We start from the raw sequence: 15,489 nt of genomic DNA, 5'->3' as shown, positions 1-15,489 counted from the left end.
CCAGCCTGGGCAACAAGAGTGAAACTCTATCTGAAAAAAACAAACAAACAAACAAAAAAAACTTCCTAGATTACCTCCCAAGGATGTTAGCATTCAACAGAGGATAATGTCACAGCTAAAGACCTGGAGGCATCTGAAGCAGGCTGATGGGGAGGATTTTTGGGTTGAAGGATCTGCAGATACCCCTAGAATTATACCAGTGGTCCTTTGTGAAAGGCCAGCCTGGTCTACCAATATTCCTGTTGTTTTTCCTTGCAGAAGGGACAGGATGTTTCTGTAGAAATTAAACACTGGGCCAGGCGCGGTGGCTCACGACTATAATCCCAGCACTTTGGGAGGCCAGGGTGGGCGGATCACGAGGTCAGGAGATCGAGACCATCCTGGCTAACATGGTGAAACTCCGTCTCTACTAAAAATACAAAAAATTAGCCAGGCGTGGTGGCGGGCGCCTGTAGTCCCAGCTACTCGGGAGGCTGAGGCAGGACAAAGACGTGAACCCGGGAGGCGGAGCTTGCAGTGAGCTGAGATGGCGCCACTGCACTCCAGCCTGGGCAACAGAGCGAGACTCCATCTCAAAAAAAAAAAGAAATCAAACGCTGAAGGAGGAAAGGAGAAACATGAGTTCAGAGCAGGTCAACTTTTGTCAGGAATGATACGTAGCTGTGGCATATTCTGACATTTCTCACATTTTCTTAGGAATCACTTTTGGAGCAGTATAGTCCAGTTTCTAAGCACTGGTGGAAAAAGTCATCATCCTCTTAAAAAATATTTCCTGGCGGTCGCAGTGGCTCATGCCTGTAATCCCAGCACCTTGGGAGGCCAAGGCGAGGTCAGGAGATCGAGACTATCCTGGCCAACATGGTGAAACCCCATCTCTACTAAAATACAAAAAATTAGCTGGGTGTGGTGGCATGTGCCTGTAGTCCCAGCTACTTGGGAGGCTGAGGCAGGGAAATCGCTTGAACCCAGGAGGTGGAGGTTGCAGTGAGCTGAGATCGCACCACTGCACTCCAGCCTGGCGACAGAGCAAGACTCCGTCTCCAAAAAAAAAAAAAAAAAAGTACTTCCCATTATCTGTGACTAACCTCCAAAATTGAGCCATACCTATAATCCCAGCATATCCACCTCTAGTGTAGATACAAGTACTTTTCTATTTTGTTTACACTGTTCAAGTCTCTGTCACTAGACTGCTTCCTTTTGCAGGAGAATCAAGATTTCTCTTTTCACTGGGGCTTAAATGCTGACTTGATACACCCCTGGCCTAAGAAATCCTTTTTTTGGCCTCTTCACAGCAAAGACATAATGAAGCTTCTCCCACAAGCTGGAAAGCTGATGGCTTCAACTACATCTTTACCAAGGGGAGGGGTGGGAACAAACATTAGGGCATAGTAGCCAGGCCATGGCTAACGCATGAGAACCATCTAGAGCTTTCCAGGACTCTTTTTTTTTTGAGATGGAGTGTTGCTCTGTCGCCCAGGCTGGAGTGCAGTGGCGCGATCTGGGCTCACTGCAAGCTCTGCCTCCCGGGTTCATGCCATTCTCCTGCCTCCCAAGTAGCTGGGACTACATTCGCCCGCCACCACGCCCAGCTAATTTTTTGTAGAGAGAGGTTTCACCGTGTTAGCCAGGATGGTCTCGATCTCCTGACCTCGTGATCCGCCCGCCCCAGCCTCCCAAAGTGCTAGGATTACAGTCGTGAGCCACCATGCCCAGCTTTCTTTTTTAGACGGAGACTTGCTCTGTCGCCCAGGCTAGACTTCAGTGGTTCGATCTTGGCTCACTGCAACCACACCTCCTGGGTTCAAGCGATTCTCCTGCCACAGCCTCCCGAGTAGCTGGGATTACAGGTGCCCACCACTGTGCCTGGCTAATTTTTGTATTTTTTTTTTTTTTTTCAGTAGAGATGGGGTTTCACCATCTTGGCCAGGCTGGTCTGGAACTCCTGACCTCGTGATCTACCCGCCTCAGCCTCCCAAAGTGCTGGGATTACAGGCGTAAGCCACCGCGCCTGTCCGCTTTCCAGGATGTTATGAGAGCCCAGACGCTTCCCCAACCCTGAAACTCTAATTAGGGCTCAGCTAAGGTAAACTTTTTTTTTTTTTTTTGAGACGGAGTCTCACTCTGTCGCCCAGGCTGGAGTGCAGTGGCACAATATCGGCTCACTGCAATCTCCACCTCCCAGGTTCCAGCGATTCTCCTGCCTCAGTCTCCCGGGTAGCTGGGATTACAGGCACGCACCACCACCCCTGGCTTATTTTGGTATTTTTAGTAGAGACGGGGTTTCACTATATTGGCCAGGCTGGTCTCGAACTCCTGAGCTCAGGTGATCCACCCGCCTAGGCCTCCGAACGTGCTGGGATTACAGGCGTGAGGTAACTTTTATATATATATATATAAATATATATATGGGAGACGGCATAGAGAGGAAGAAATCTAGACTCATAGAAGTTAAGTAACTCACTCAAGGTCACACAGAACTAGGTCCAGACTATTCCAAAATGTATGCTTTCCAAACACCAGGCCTCGAAGTCTCCAAAATCAGCACATTTATTTACCAAACAGTCACGGAGTGCCTACAGTATGCCAGGCACTGGATACAAGGCAGTGGACGAAACAGAGGGTCTCCTGCCCTGGTGGAGTTTACTTACCAGGCAGACAACAGCCACAGAGGCAGGCAAGGGAAGGAGGCCCAATGTATTCTAAGCTGCGCTGTGGGTTGGAGCTCTCCAGCTCTCATATGGGAGTGAGTCATTCACATGGTCACTGCCCCCCACCCGAAATGGAAATGGGCTTTTGGGCAGGCTCAAGGTAAACGGAGTTAGTAGAGGGAAGGACTGCTTCTCTTTCTGAAGTAGGGGGGCTTCCCTCAAAAGGGAAAAACTTCCGAGTGTTAAAAACCATTCCAAACAAGCCCCTGGTCCCTGGCTAAGGAGGTGGGCGTGGAGGGAGAAACTGAGGTGTGCGGCGCACTCCTCCGGCAGCGAGCACTCCGTAGCTGGAGGCACAGCGGACGTCGGACAAGGGGGAGCTCAGCCCGCACGACACCCACTTAGGACGTGGGGAAGCTCGGCCCGCACGACACCCACCTGCGCCGCGGGAGCTCGCGCGGGGCCCCGCCCCCTCCCCTGGCGGCGCGGGCACTGAATGGGCAGCTCCGGATCCAGCCATCCCCGCCATTGCCGCCACCCCTCCCCCGGCCTCGGGCTCCCAGCGCCGCTGCCGTCACTGGGCGGGGAGCTGCGGGGCTGCGAAGCAAACAAGCCGGGAGCGCCGGCCGGGTCCCCCGGGCAGAGGGGCGCTGCCCTCCCCCATCCGAGAAAGGGGAAGGAGGCGCAGCCCGTCCAGGACCCGCCCCGCCCGGCCCAGGTTCGGCCCGCGTGCCCGCGCCGGGGGGTGGGCGCGGACCTTTCTGCCCCCTGGGCCGCGCGGGCCAGGGCGCGAGCCCCCCGGGGTTCTTGACTCGACTTTACCTCCTTCTTCACGTTCCACAGCAGTTTCTCTTTGACTGCGTCCTCTGCGCTGCCCATGGTGTGGCAGGAGGCGGCGCCGAGCGGTCCTCAGAGCCCCCGCGCCCTCGCCGCCTCCGCGCCTCTCGGCTCAGCGCCCCACGCGCAAGGCGGAGCCCCCGCCCGCCGCGCTCCCGGCCCGCCGCCGCCGCCGCCGCCGCAGCCACTGCCCGGTGCTCGGCTCCGCAGCCATCTTCCGAGCCCCGCACAGACGTCAGGCGGCAGGCCCGGCCCCTTCCCACAGCCGGAGGGGGGTTGCGCACAGCGACGGGGGATCGGGGCGGGGAGAGGCCGTGCGCGCCTAGGGGCGGCAGACCCGGGCGCGCGCCACGGGGGTCGCTGTCATGGCAACGCACCCGCTCCCGCATGGAGGGCGCCAAGCCGCATTGTGAGCGCTGGCCCTGGAGCCCGCGGCCCCGCGGCTGAGAGCGAGCCTCGGTCCCGCTGAAGCTCCCCTGACTTCTGCCTGCTCCCTCTCCCGACGGGACGGAAGGGGCCGGGGCTCGGGCATGGGGTCCCCTGCGGTCCGAGCCTGCCCACGGCGAAGCCGGTGCAGCCTGGCCCCGTGACCCCTCTGAATCCCCGTCCGGCCGTCGCCGTGCAGTTGTCAAGTTTCTGGGAAGATTAGTGGGAGCGCAGCCGCCCGAGCCCGACGGCCGGAGGGTCGCGGCCAGTCCCCCTTGCCGGGTCGCCACGTCCCACAAGGTCCTTCCCGGCCGCTCCGTGGGAGGCGGGGCGCAGGTTGGAGTAACAGGGACGGGCTTGAGCTGGTACGGAACCGGGCAAGGTGAGAGAAGTGTCTTCCACGCGATTCCCAAGCCTCGCTAGGGAATCGAGGGAGAAGAAAGGTTGCTCAGAGTGATAAAGAACATGCCGTTGCAAACGGAAGAGCAACGTGCCCGAATCTAGGTGACAGGAAGGGCTTAGGCCTTTTCGGCACGAATGGAGCCTTCCAGTCAACATGCTTCTATGTGATGCAGCTTTATAGCGCAAAAAAATGACAATGCAAGGGGTACAAACAGCCCTGCTGGACCAACAGCCCGAGCCTCGACAGTCTACATCCGGCGCCTTCAAGCCCCCAACCACACACTGCGAAGTGGGAAAAGTTCCCAGCGCGGATTGGCGAACCCGGTAACACGGCGCTCTCACGAGCTGCTGGAAAACGCCTTCGCGAGAGGGCGCAGGGAGTCCCGCCCCCTGGAGGGCCCGCCCCCTTGGAGGGGACCGGAAGCGCTTGTCCTGGCCCGGAAGCAGTGCTGACTCCGTACACGCGCGCTGCGGCATGGCGGCCCACCGCCCCGGCCCGCTCAAGCAGCAGAATAAAGCTCATAAAGGCGGACGGCATCGGGGTCGGGGATCTGCACAGCGGGACGGCAAGGGTAAGGAGATAACGTAGAAGGAATAAGGGCTATTTGGCCGTTATTAACTCTTTTTCCCCATGCCCAGACTGAGCTTCTGTCTCCCGTCTGGGCTCCACGCGAAAGGCCCTTTCTAAGGTGGGCGGAGAGGAGTCCCTTTTCTTGACCTTGTTGTGGGGCCGATCACACCAGCCCCTTCTAATCTGCCATTCAGGCCGTCTAGCACTGAAAACCCTAAGCAAGAAGGTGAGAAAAGAACTCAGCAGAGTCGACCAGAGGCATCGCGCCAGCCAGCTCCGAAAGCAGAAGAAGGAGGCGGTGAGAGGAGCGGGATTTGGGAGAATGCGGCTTCTCTGGTGTTCTAGGTGGCTAATGCCTCGAAGTGGAAAATGAGACCGGGAGGAGGGTCCAGGGACAGAGCATAGCCCTAGAGCACGTGTCGAGCGTGCAGGTCTAGCATTCTTTGCTTTGGTCAGAATTCCTGCCACCCCGCTGGCATACCTGTAGTCTTTTACTAGAGAGATGCTGGTTTTGGGTAGGGGGAGCATCTGTGGGAGTGGAAATGCAATGCTGGAGTGAAGTACTGAGACACTGAGATGTTCTCGGATATCTTTCTATTTTCAGGTTCTGGCAGAGAAGAGACAGCTGGGTGGCAAGGATGGCCCTCCTCATCAGGTACTGGTGGTGCCCCTGCACAGCAGAATTTCCCTGCCAGAGGCCATGCAGCTGCTTCAAGATAGGGACACTGGAACAGTACACTTGAATGAATTGGGAAACACCCAGAACTTTATGCTGCTATGCCCCCGCTTGAAACATCGGTGGTTTTTCACCTCAGCAAGGCCAGGTTAGAGTATACACCAATATTTTGTATTATGTTTGAGTAGTGGTATTTTTTTTTTTTTTTTAGCCTAATGTGCTGGTGCCAACCACCTCTTCTTAGTGTGTCTTCTATCTGCAGGGGATCTGCACGTTGTGTTAGACATGGCCAAAGTAGCTGATACCATCCTGTTCCTCCTTGATCCACTAGAAGGCTGGGACAGCACCGGCGATTACTGTCTTTCCTGCCTCTTTGCTCAGGGCCTTCCGACCTATAGTAAGTGAGTTAGCATTTATTGTGCACCTTTAATTTGTCAGGCACTATGCCTGGCATTTGATACAGGAATACAACTGATGGATCATATTCAGCTGGTGGTGGGATGTACACATATGGATTAAACTTGATCCATTGTTTACAGATTATCACTCAGGGTGTCTTTTTGTTTTTGGCTGTCCTTTGCCCAGAGAAACAAGGATATGAAGTTTGATTTCACTGTGAAATTCCTTCAGGGTAGTTCAGTGTTGGGCTTCCCAGTGATCTCTGGGCTTGCAACTGAGCTATTAGGTTGTTTGTGAACTGCACAGGGATTTTTATGTAATGAAGCAGTAGGTCATGAAGCGTTTTCTCTTTCGCTTACAGCACTAGCTGTCCAGGGGATTTCTGGCCTCCCACTGAAGAAACAAATAGATGCCAGGAAGAAGCTAAGTAAAGCAGTGGAGAAGCGCTTTCCGCATGACAAACTCCTCTTGTTAGACACTCAACAGGAGGCAGGGATGCTGCTTAGGCAGTTGGCTAACCAGAAGCAACAGCATCTTGCTTTTCGAGATCGGCGGGCCTACCTATTTGCCCATGCTGTTGATTTTGTTCCTAGTGAAGAGAATAACTTGGTGGGCACCTTGAAAATTTCAGGCTATGTTCGAGGGCAGACTCTGAATGTCAATAGGTTGCTGCATATCGTTGGATATGGTGATTTCCAGATGAAACAGATAGATGCCCCCGGAGACCCTTTCCCTTTAAATCCTAGAGGAATTAAACCCCAAAAGGACCCAGACATGGCAATGGAGGTAAGACTGATATTCTTAATTCATGTTCATATGAAAGTTGGCACAGGAAGGAAACTTAAATTCAGAGAAGATAGTCTGTACACTTAGGTGAATGAGGAGACTGCTAGTCTGAAGTAAGGCAATAGTCAGTTATAAATAGGTTGATAAATCACATATTTATCCAGCACTTTCTAGGTAGTCTGCACTGTGATTGGCTCTGAGTTTATAGAACACACTCAAGATGTGGTTGCTTTCCTCAAGGGACTTAATTGGGCTGGAACAAAATGGCATCTGTGAAATAAAGATTGAGATAGCATATGGTTAGGGTGCGGACCAGCAGTGGAAGTTGAGAAAGTAGACTAGCAAGCTTCACATAAGAGATCAGACTTGAGCTAGGTGTTAAGAAGGATAAATGTGATTTATGAGTTGAAGAGGGATAAAAGAATATCCTAGAAGATAAGAGACAGAATGAACCTAGGCACAGTGGTGGATCAAAGAGTTTATGTGAACCTTGAAGAAATCAGCTTGATGGGAGTGAGGTACGTAATAAATGGATAGGAGTGGGAGCAGATTAAGAAAGACCTCAAGAGCCAAGCAGAGACTTAAAATACCCTGGAGATTAGAAAACAGCCATTGGAAAAGTTTTGACAAGTTTTAGCATTCTGTCGCACTCATCTTATACATGAGGACTGATATTTCTGGGTCTTTCTGGTTACTGTGTTAGATTTAGGAGATTTTTGGTTCATGCTTGACTATCACCTGCTTTTGGTTTTCAGATTTGTGCTACGGATGCTGTAGATGATATGGAAGAAGGTCTTAAAGTCCTAATGAAGGCAGACCCTGGTAGACAGGAATCCTTGCAAGCAGAGGTTATCCCAGATCCAATGGAGGGAGAGCAAACCTGGCCCACTGAGGAGGAGCTGAGCGAGGCAAAGGGTCGGTATTGGTAAACTTGTCTGTAATTCATCTGACCTGGAATTGTGGATTTTCTCTAGCTGTTCCAAGTGAGGGCCCTATAGGATAGAGTGGGGTGGGGGTATAGTTGAAAGTCTCTCCTCACCCTTAAATGCTGTATGTTTTCAATAAACAAACATTATACACAGTCTTGTTCCATTTCTCAAAATTACTTGTGTTAATGTTTTATCATGAACAGATAAACAACTTTGGATTCATTGCAGGGCTTATTTAGCTGTGTAAGTATTGCTAGTTGTGAGGCAGCTGAATTAAATTTGGAAGTAGTTCTATTTACAGTGTCTTGCCAGAATTTCCCATGTTGGCAGCAGTATCTGGTGCCTTGCCTAGGTGAGAATAACCAGAGGGATAGGGAAAAGAAGTCTGTAATTTACTTAATTTGTTTGGGCTTTTACAGATTTCTTGAAGGAAAGTTCTAAGGTGGTAAAGAAGGTCCCCAAAGGAACATCCAGTTACCAAGCTGAATGGATTTTGGATGGTGGCAGCCAAAGTGGTGGGGAAGGAGATGAATATGAATATGATGATATGGAACATGAGGATTTTATGGAGGAGGAATCTCAGGTAAGGAAATGAGGCCTTTGGCCAATTCTGTGTCTAGCTCCAAATGTAAGGCAAAGTGCAGGTGTGATCTTGAGCGGTGTGTGTGGTTAGTTTCTTTTTTTTATTTTTTTTATTTTTTTTTATGAGACGGAGTCTCGCTCTGTTGCTCAGGCTGGAGTGCAGTGGTGCGATCTGGGCTCACTGCAAGCTCTCCCTCCTGGGTTCACGCCATTCTCCTGCCTCAGCCTCCTGAGTAGCTGGGACTACAGGCGCCCACCACCATGCCTGGCTAATTTTTTTGTATTTTTAGTAGAGACGGGGTTTCACTGTGTTAGCCAGGATGGTCTCAATCTCCTGACCTCATGATCCGCCCGCCTCGGCCTCCCAAAGTGCTGGGATTACAGGCGTGAGCCACCGCACCCGGCCGTGTATGGTTAGTTTCTTAGGAATGACTCTGTAGTTGCCAGGAATGAGGCTTTTGTTTTATACTTTAAACTGTATTAGAATTTATGTTGGTTGGGAATAGGGATCTAGTACAATTATTTTACTCTTAGCTTATTGGCCTTTGGGGTAGAGACAGGTGTGGATTTCTTCTGAAAAAACTGTAATCCTATTCTACAGGATGAGAGTAGTGAAGAAGAGGAAGAATATGAAACTATGACTATTGGGGAGTCTGTGCATGATGATCTGTATGATAAGAAAGTAGATGAAGAAGCTGAGGCAAAAATGTTGGAGAAATATAAACAAGAAAGACTGGAAGAGATGTTTCCAGATGAAGTGGACACGCCCCGTGATGTGGCTGCTCGAATTCGGTTAGTCAACAAGTCTATCAACAAATCTAAATTCAGTCAATACGTTTTTAAAAACTTGGCTCAGAGCTGTGTCGCTGTGATGCAAAAGAAGAAAAACACATTTTTTCTGCTCCTGAAGAGCTAATATTTAATATGGGAAGGCAGGACATACATATGGGAAATGGTCATATGTAATTAAGTTCTAGACTGTGGTGCAGACTAACGTTACAGGACTTGAATGAAGGAGAAATACTAAGGTTAATTAGCAAATACTTCTTCCCAAAGGAGCCAGTACTCAATTGAAGTATATAATGTTTGGAAATTTTAGGGGGTTTGGGTAGAATAGCAGAAGTAGAAGAGTGAAGAAGTAGATGATTATATCTGTTCTGGAGGTGAGTGACTAAAGCCAGTGAATTAATTTTGGATATTAGGAGGTAAGGCCATGTATTAGGCCATTCTCGCATGGCTATAAAGAAGTACCAGAGACTGTGTAATTTATAAAGAAAAGAGGTTTAATTGGGTCATGGTCCTGCAGACTGTACAGGAAGCATGGTGTTGGCATCTGCTCAGCTTCTGGGGGTGCCCTCAAGAAACTTACAATCATGGCAGAAGGTGGAGGGGGAGCAAGTCATGTCACACGGCCAGCGCAGTAACAAGAGAGCAAGGCAGGAGGTGCTACACACTTTTAAACAACTAGATCTCATGAGAACTCACTCAACAAGGGGGGTGGTGCTAATCCACTCATGAGAAAACCTCTCCCCTAATGCAGTCACCTCCCACCAGGCTCCACCTCCAACACTGGGGATTGTATTTCAGTATGAGATTGGGGCAGGGAGACACATCTGAACTATATCAGGCCATTACCAAGCATCTTTTTTGTCAGGTTAAAAAGCTGCCTGACAGGTAACAGGGAGCCACTGCAAATACTTTGTTTTTTGTCAGTGAGAAGCTTGGGTTTGGTTCCAATAGAACTTGTTATAAGCTGTTCGGAGTGTCGTCTTGGTTTAAGCTGTTGGGTTGTTTGGAGAGAGGATGATTGGAGTTCTTTTCAGCTAGCTCCTTAGCCATTTTAGCAATGACTTGAGTCTATATAGCACCATATAAATCTGACTTAATGTCTTTAAAAATCTTCAATATTCTAGATTTCAGAAATACAGAGGCCTTAAGAGCTTCCGGACATCTCCATGGGATCCTAAGGAAAACCTTCCTCAAGATTATGCTCGAATATTTCAATTTCAGAACTTTACTAACACTAGGAAAAGCATCTTTAAAGAGGTTGAAGAAAAAGAGGTTGAAGGAGCTGAGGTATCTACCCTCCTTGTTCATCTTGTATGTTGCTTTCATTTGTCAACATGCTCCCTACTTTATTCCTTCTCTTGGCATGAAAATATGCTGCATTTGGGGATTAGGGGAGCCCCTGAGTCATTGATTAGAATGATACTGGGAACAAAGAGGTATCAGCTATGTTAAATGAAAAAGTGTGATCTGGGTAATGAAGCATCTTGAAGGATGAGGGTTGGCTTTAAAAATTTTATCTGAGAGACTCAACATATTTGGAGAAAGCTTCCTCGCTATTGGGACTTTGAAAGATAAGTCCATGATTGCTTTCTGCTTTCTTGTGGCAGGTTGGCTGGTATGTCACACTTCATGTCTCTGAAGTCCCCGTCTCAGTGGTCGAGTGCTTCAGGCAAGGAACACCCTTGATTGCATTTTCTTTACTACCTCATGAACAGAAGGTAAATTGCTGTCTTGTGGGAAAACGGGGGGTTGTGAAACTTTCCAGCTGCTTCTGACAGTCTAAAATTCTGTTTATGTGTGACTAAAATTTTGCTCATTGGGATGCAAAAAGTCTGCCTTTATGATTAGGAATTGGAGAATAATAGAGAAGTCAATGATGGTTTTATTCATATCGTCTGAACCTGTCTGAAGCATCTCAGTGATGCAATCTCTGTGTGGTTCTGAGACTTCTCCAAGTATGTTTTTCAGACCAGATTTTGAATAAGGGTTGGCAGCCTTAAAAATAAAGGTTTGGCTGGGCGCGGCGGCTCACGCCTGTAATCCCAGCACTTTTTGGGAGGCCAAGGTGGGTGGATCACCTGAGGTCGGGAGTTCGAGACCAGCCTGACCAACATGGAGGAACCCTGACTCTACCAAAAATACAAAATTAGCCAGGTGTGGTGGCACATGCCTGTAATCCCAGCTACTTGGGAGGCTGAGGCAGAAGAATTGCTTGAACCCAGTAGGCGGAGGTTGTGGTGAGCCAAGATTGCGCCATTGCACTCCAGCCTGGGCAACAAGAGCGAAACTCTATGTCAAAAAAAAAAAAAAAGTTTATGCCAAAGTGCAGATCTCTTTTCTCTTGGTGGCCAGTAGTTGTGTATGTTGTGGGGTATGTGATAGTTCTTTGATCGGTTTTGGTAAGGACTGAAGAAGAAGGGGCTTGAATGAGTGTGGTTTTGAGATTGTGGTGAGTGAATGCCTTGAAGGCCACTGATTTTTGTGTGGCAGATGTTGAGCTCTTTTCTGTTAGGTGCGGGAAGGTAGGTTAGCATTGAAGGGTGCATGAAAGCTCTGATCAGCCTGTGTTTGGCTTAAATGCCAGTCATTGGTGGAGGTAAAGGATGAACCCGTGTTTCAGCATCTACACTCCACCATTAATTAGCATTGTCAGTTCTTAGAATGAGTCTGAATCTGCTAGTTTGGTTTGCCTTCTTTCAGTTTAGGCAATTGTATTCCTAGACTATGAAGATTTTTGTTTTTCTTACTTGGTCCCTAGATGTCAGTATTGAATATGGTGGTGAGGCGTGACCCTGGCAACACTGAACCTGTGAAAGCCAAGGAAGAGCTCATATTTCACTGTGGATTCAGGCGCTTCCGAGCCTCACCTTTATTCTCTCAGCACACTGCAGGTTAGCAATGGGGAAGCTGGGTTCTTGTCCATCTTGTCTTTTGGGAAAGTGACTTGTGGTGGAGGGGTGCCGAAATACATGGTTTCAAAATCTTACATCTCTGGGTTAGAGGTATTTTCAGTACTCTGGCTTAAGAGCCAATGATGTTTTTATTCAAAATGTCTGAACCTGTCTGAAGCATCCCAGTGATGCAACCTTTGTGTGATACTGAGGCTTTTTTGCCATGAGTATTTGTTCCATAGCAGGTTTTGAATAGAAGTTGGCAGCTTTATAAAAAGGGTATTAGGGTGGGTGCAGTGGTGCAGTGGTTCACACCTGTAATCCCAACACTTGTGGCATTAGAACGGGGAATTGAAGACCAGAAAAGGTAAGATTTAATCTTGTTTTTGTTTCTGTTTTTGTTTTTTTTTTTTTTGAGACGGAGTCTCATTCTGTCGCCCAGGCTGGAGTGCAGTGGCGTGATCTAGGCTCACTGCAAGCTCTGCCTCTCAGGTTTACTTACACCATTTTCCTGCCTCAGCCTCCCAAGTAGCTGGGACTACAGGCGCCCGCCACCACGCCCAGCTAATTTTTTGTATTTTTAGTAGAGACGGGGTTTCACCGTGTTAGCCAGGATGGTCTCGATCTCCTGACCTCGTGATCCGCCCGCCTCAGCCTCCCAAAGTGCTGGGATTACAGGTGTGAGCCACCACGCCCCCTCTTGTTTTTTTTGTTTTGTTTGTTTGTTTGTTTTTTTGGAGACGGAGTCTTACTCCGTTGCCCAGGCTGGAGTGCAATAGCGTGATCTCGGCTCACTGCAACCTCTGCCTCCCGGGTTCAAGCAATTCTCCTGCCTCAGCCTCCCGAGTAGAGTAGTTGGGACTACAGGCATGCATGACCATGCCCAGCTAATTTTTGTATTTTTAGTAGAGATGGGGTTTCACCATGTTGGGGTTTAGTAGAAATGGGGTTTCACCAAGACCAGGAGTTCAGGCTGGTTTTGAACTCCTGGTCTCAGGTGATCCGCCCACCTCGGTCTCCCAAAGTGCTGGGATTACAGACGTGAGCCAATGTGCCTGGCCTCTTTTTTTTGAGACCGAGTCTCACTCTGATGCCCAACTGGAGTGCAGTGGTGCAATCCAGGCTCACTGCAACCTCTGCCTTCCAGGTTCAATCAGTTTTCCTGCCTCAGCTTCCCGAGTAGCTGAGATTACAGGCACTTGCCACCACGCCTAGCTAATTTTTGTATTTTTAGTAGAGACGGGGTTTCACCATGCTGGCCAGGCTGGTCTCGACCTTAGGCGATCCTCCTGCCTTGGCCTTCCAAAGTGCTGGGATTACAGGCATGAGCCACTGCGCCTGGCCAGTCATTCTTTTATTGTTTCAAAATGGTTTTGATTTTTTTTTTTAGGATGAACTATTTTCATATTTTAGACAGTTGGGAAAATAAGGAATAATGTAAAAGTAAAATTACCTTATATTAGAGAAAATTCATTTTTATTTTATACATTTTCATCCAGATCTCATTTTTTTTTACACAATTTGGATTGTAATTGTAAATATGGTGTTAAACATTGCATTTATCACTTAATTGATTTTGATCAGTTTTCCATAAGATTAATTAGTTAATGAGACTTTTAATGCTTTATTGTCATTTGGATATATTCCAGTGTATGTGATGTACTGATACTTATTTGAGCTTCTACGGGTGAGCACTTAGGCTATTTCTAATGTTTTGCTCTAAACTAGATCTGTATGCATAAAACTTTATTTACTTCTTTGCTTATTTTGTAAAGGCAGATCCTTAGAACTGGAACTAAATAAAAGTCTCAGTTGCAGAGACTGAGGCAGGAGGATCGCTTGAGGTCAGGAGTGTGAGACTCCGGTCTCTACAATTTTTTTTTTTTTTTTTGATATGGAGTCCAACTCTGTCACCAAGGCTGGAGTGCAGTAACATGATCTCAGTTCATTGCAGCCTCCCCCTCCCGGGTTCAAGTGATTCTGGCGCCTCAGCCTCCCAGGTAGCTCGGACCATAGGCGTCCGCCACCACGCCCAGCTACTTTTTGTATTTTTAGTAGAGATGGGGTTTCACCACGTTGGCCAGTCTGTTCTCAAACTCTTGACCTCAGGTGATCCACGTGCCTTGGCCTCCCAAAGTGCTGGGATTTATAGGGATGAGCCAACATGCCCGGCCTCTACGAAAAAAAAATTTTTTTTTTTGGGAGATGGAGTTTCGCTCTTGTTGCCCAGGCTGGAGTGCAGTGGCAGGATCTTGGCTCACTGCAACCTCTGCCTCCTAGGTTCAAGTGATTCTCCTGCCTCAGCCTCCCAAGCAGCTGGGATTACAGGCGTGTACCACCATGCCTAGCTAATTTTTCTATTATTAGTAGAGATAGAGTTTCACCATCTTGGCCAGGCTGGTCTCAAACTCCCGACCTCACGTGATCCACCCGCATTGGCCTCCCAAAGTGCTAGGATTACAGGCATGAGCCACTGCGCCCTGCCAAAAATTTTTCTTTTTAATTAGCCAGGTGTGGTGGCATGTGCTTTGCAGTCCCAGCTACTTGGGAGGCTGAGGCAAGAGGGATTGCCTGAGCCAATGGGCCCAGGAGTTTGAGGCTCCAGTGAGCTGTGTTCACACCACTGCCCTTAAAATGTTTTATTTTCCTATAAGTTTAGTATTTTTAAAAGGGGGGTGAGGGCTACATTGAAGGTAGAACACCAAATACAGTCTAGCCTAAATAGCAGAGTGAGACACTGTCTCTCAGAATTTAAAAGGGTGTGATAAAGTGTGGAAACTTTGATGTCTAGTGTGCCAAGGGCAGTGTGGGTGAAGGAATGGAGGCTGGGTATGGCTCATAGTTGGGTAAAGCAGAGGTAGGGGTCCTGAGATACTGAGAGACTACTGGACGGGACTTGAGGCAGAAATGATTATCTCCTACACAGTAGGAGCAGGAAGATATGTTGCCCACTAACTTGGGGGCTTCTGAACATTGTCCTAGTTCACTCACTCTCAGCAGTGGCAGGAGGAATATGAAGAAAGCAGTATTAATGGTGTTTTGGATAATTTTTATTCTCACCAATTGTGAGAATCACAATCTCTAAGTGAGATTAATTTTTCTTTGCCTTAAAATATTTTATTTTCCTTTAAGTTTAGTATTTTAAAAAGGAGGTGAGGGCTACCTTGAAGGTAGAACATCAAATACAGTCTAGGCTCCAAGATTCTGACTCCAGATAAAAAAGTTACTGATCAGGCACCTGCAATTCCAGCTATTCGGGAGCCTGAGGCAGAAGAATCACTTGAACCTGGGAGGTGGAGGTTGCAGTGAGCAGAGATGGCACCATTGTACTCCAGCCTGGGCAACAAGAGCGAGACACCATCTCAAAATAAATAAATAAATAAAAAGTTACTGATACAGCCTGGCGCAGTGGCTCACGCCTGTAATCCCAGCACTTTGGGAGATTGAGGTGGGTGGATCACAAGGTCAGGATTTCGAGACCAGCCTGGCCAACATGGTGAAACCCGGTCTCTACTAAAAATACAAAAATTAGCCGGGCGTAGTGGCATGTGCC

The 15,489-nt window shown here is 48.6% G+C and overlaps 2 protein-coding genes and 2 non-coding genes across 12 annotated transcripts in view; 3 read left to right on the top strand and 1 right to left on the bottom strand.

The window, feature by feature from the left end:
- The window catches only part of SGSM2 (small G protein signaling modulator 2), a 43,778-nt gene extending 40,169 nt beyond the window's left edge, over nt 1-3,609 (bottom strand). For 8 of the 9 annotated variants that reach the window (XM_063598851.1, XM_034941250.3, XM_063598853.1 and 5 more), the window contains exon 1: nt 3,471-3,609. In XM_063598851.1, the coding sequence (XP_063454921.1) occupies nt 3,471-3,527 (57 nt within the window). In that variant the 5' untranslated portion in view covers nt 3,528-3,609. The remainder of the gene's footprint in view (nt 1-3,470) is intronic. The other variant, XM_063598855.1, reaches the window with a different exon arrangement.
- Nucleotides 3,610-4,751: 1,142 nt separating this feature from the next.
- Nucleotides 4,752-15,489, top strand: part of TSR1 (TSR1 ribosome maturation factor) — a 12,515-nt gene continuing 1,777 nt past the window's right edge. Inside the window, exons 1-11 of the mRNA XM_003816862.6 lie at nt 4,752-4,885; nt 5,079-5,182; nt 5,489-5,708; nt 5,823-5,957; nt 6,321-6,745; nt 7,501-7,660; nt 8,094-8,257; nt 8,858-9,048; nt 10,170-10,332; nt 10,653-10,763; nt 11,804-11,936. Coding sequence (XP_003816910.1) covers nt 4,789-4,885; nt 5,079-5,182; nt 5,489-5,708; nt 5,823-5,957; nt 6,321-6,745; nt 7,501-7,660; nt 8,094-8,257; nt 8,858-9,048; nt 10,170-10,332; nt 10,653-10,763; nt 11,804-11,936 — 1,903 coding nt within the window. The 5' untranslated portion in view covers nt 4,752-4,788. The remainder of the gene's footprint in view (nt 4,886-5,078; nt 5,183-5,488; nt 5,709-5,822; nt 5,958-6,320; nt 6,746-7,500; nt 7,661-8,093; nt 8,258-8,857; nt 9,049-10,169; nt 10,333-10,652; nt 10,764-11,803; nt 11,937-15,489) is intronic.
- On the top strand, nt 10,908-11,002 carry LOC112437666 (small nucleolar RNA SNORD91 family). The gene has a single exon (XR_003026224.1). It is a non-coding gene; the product is annotated as a small nucleolar RNA SNORD91 family (small nucleolar RNA).
- Nucleotides 12,066-12,160, top strand: LOC112437664 (small nucleolar RNA SNORD91 family). The gene has a single exon (XR_003026222.1). It is a non-coding gene; the product is annotated as a small nucleolar RNA SNORD91 family (small nucleolar RNA).

Source organism: Pan paniscus, chromosome 19 (assembly GCF_029289425.2).
Source record: "Pan paniscus chromosome 19, NHGRI_mPanPan1-v2.0_pri, whole genome shotgun sequence".
Lineage (NCBI taxonomy): Eukaryota > Metazoa > Chordata > Mammalia > Primates > Hominidae > Pan > Pan paniscus.
The sequence above is the reverse complement of the archived record's forward strand: the minus strand, read 5'-3'. Positions and strand labels throughout refer to the sequence as shown.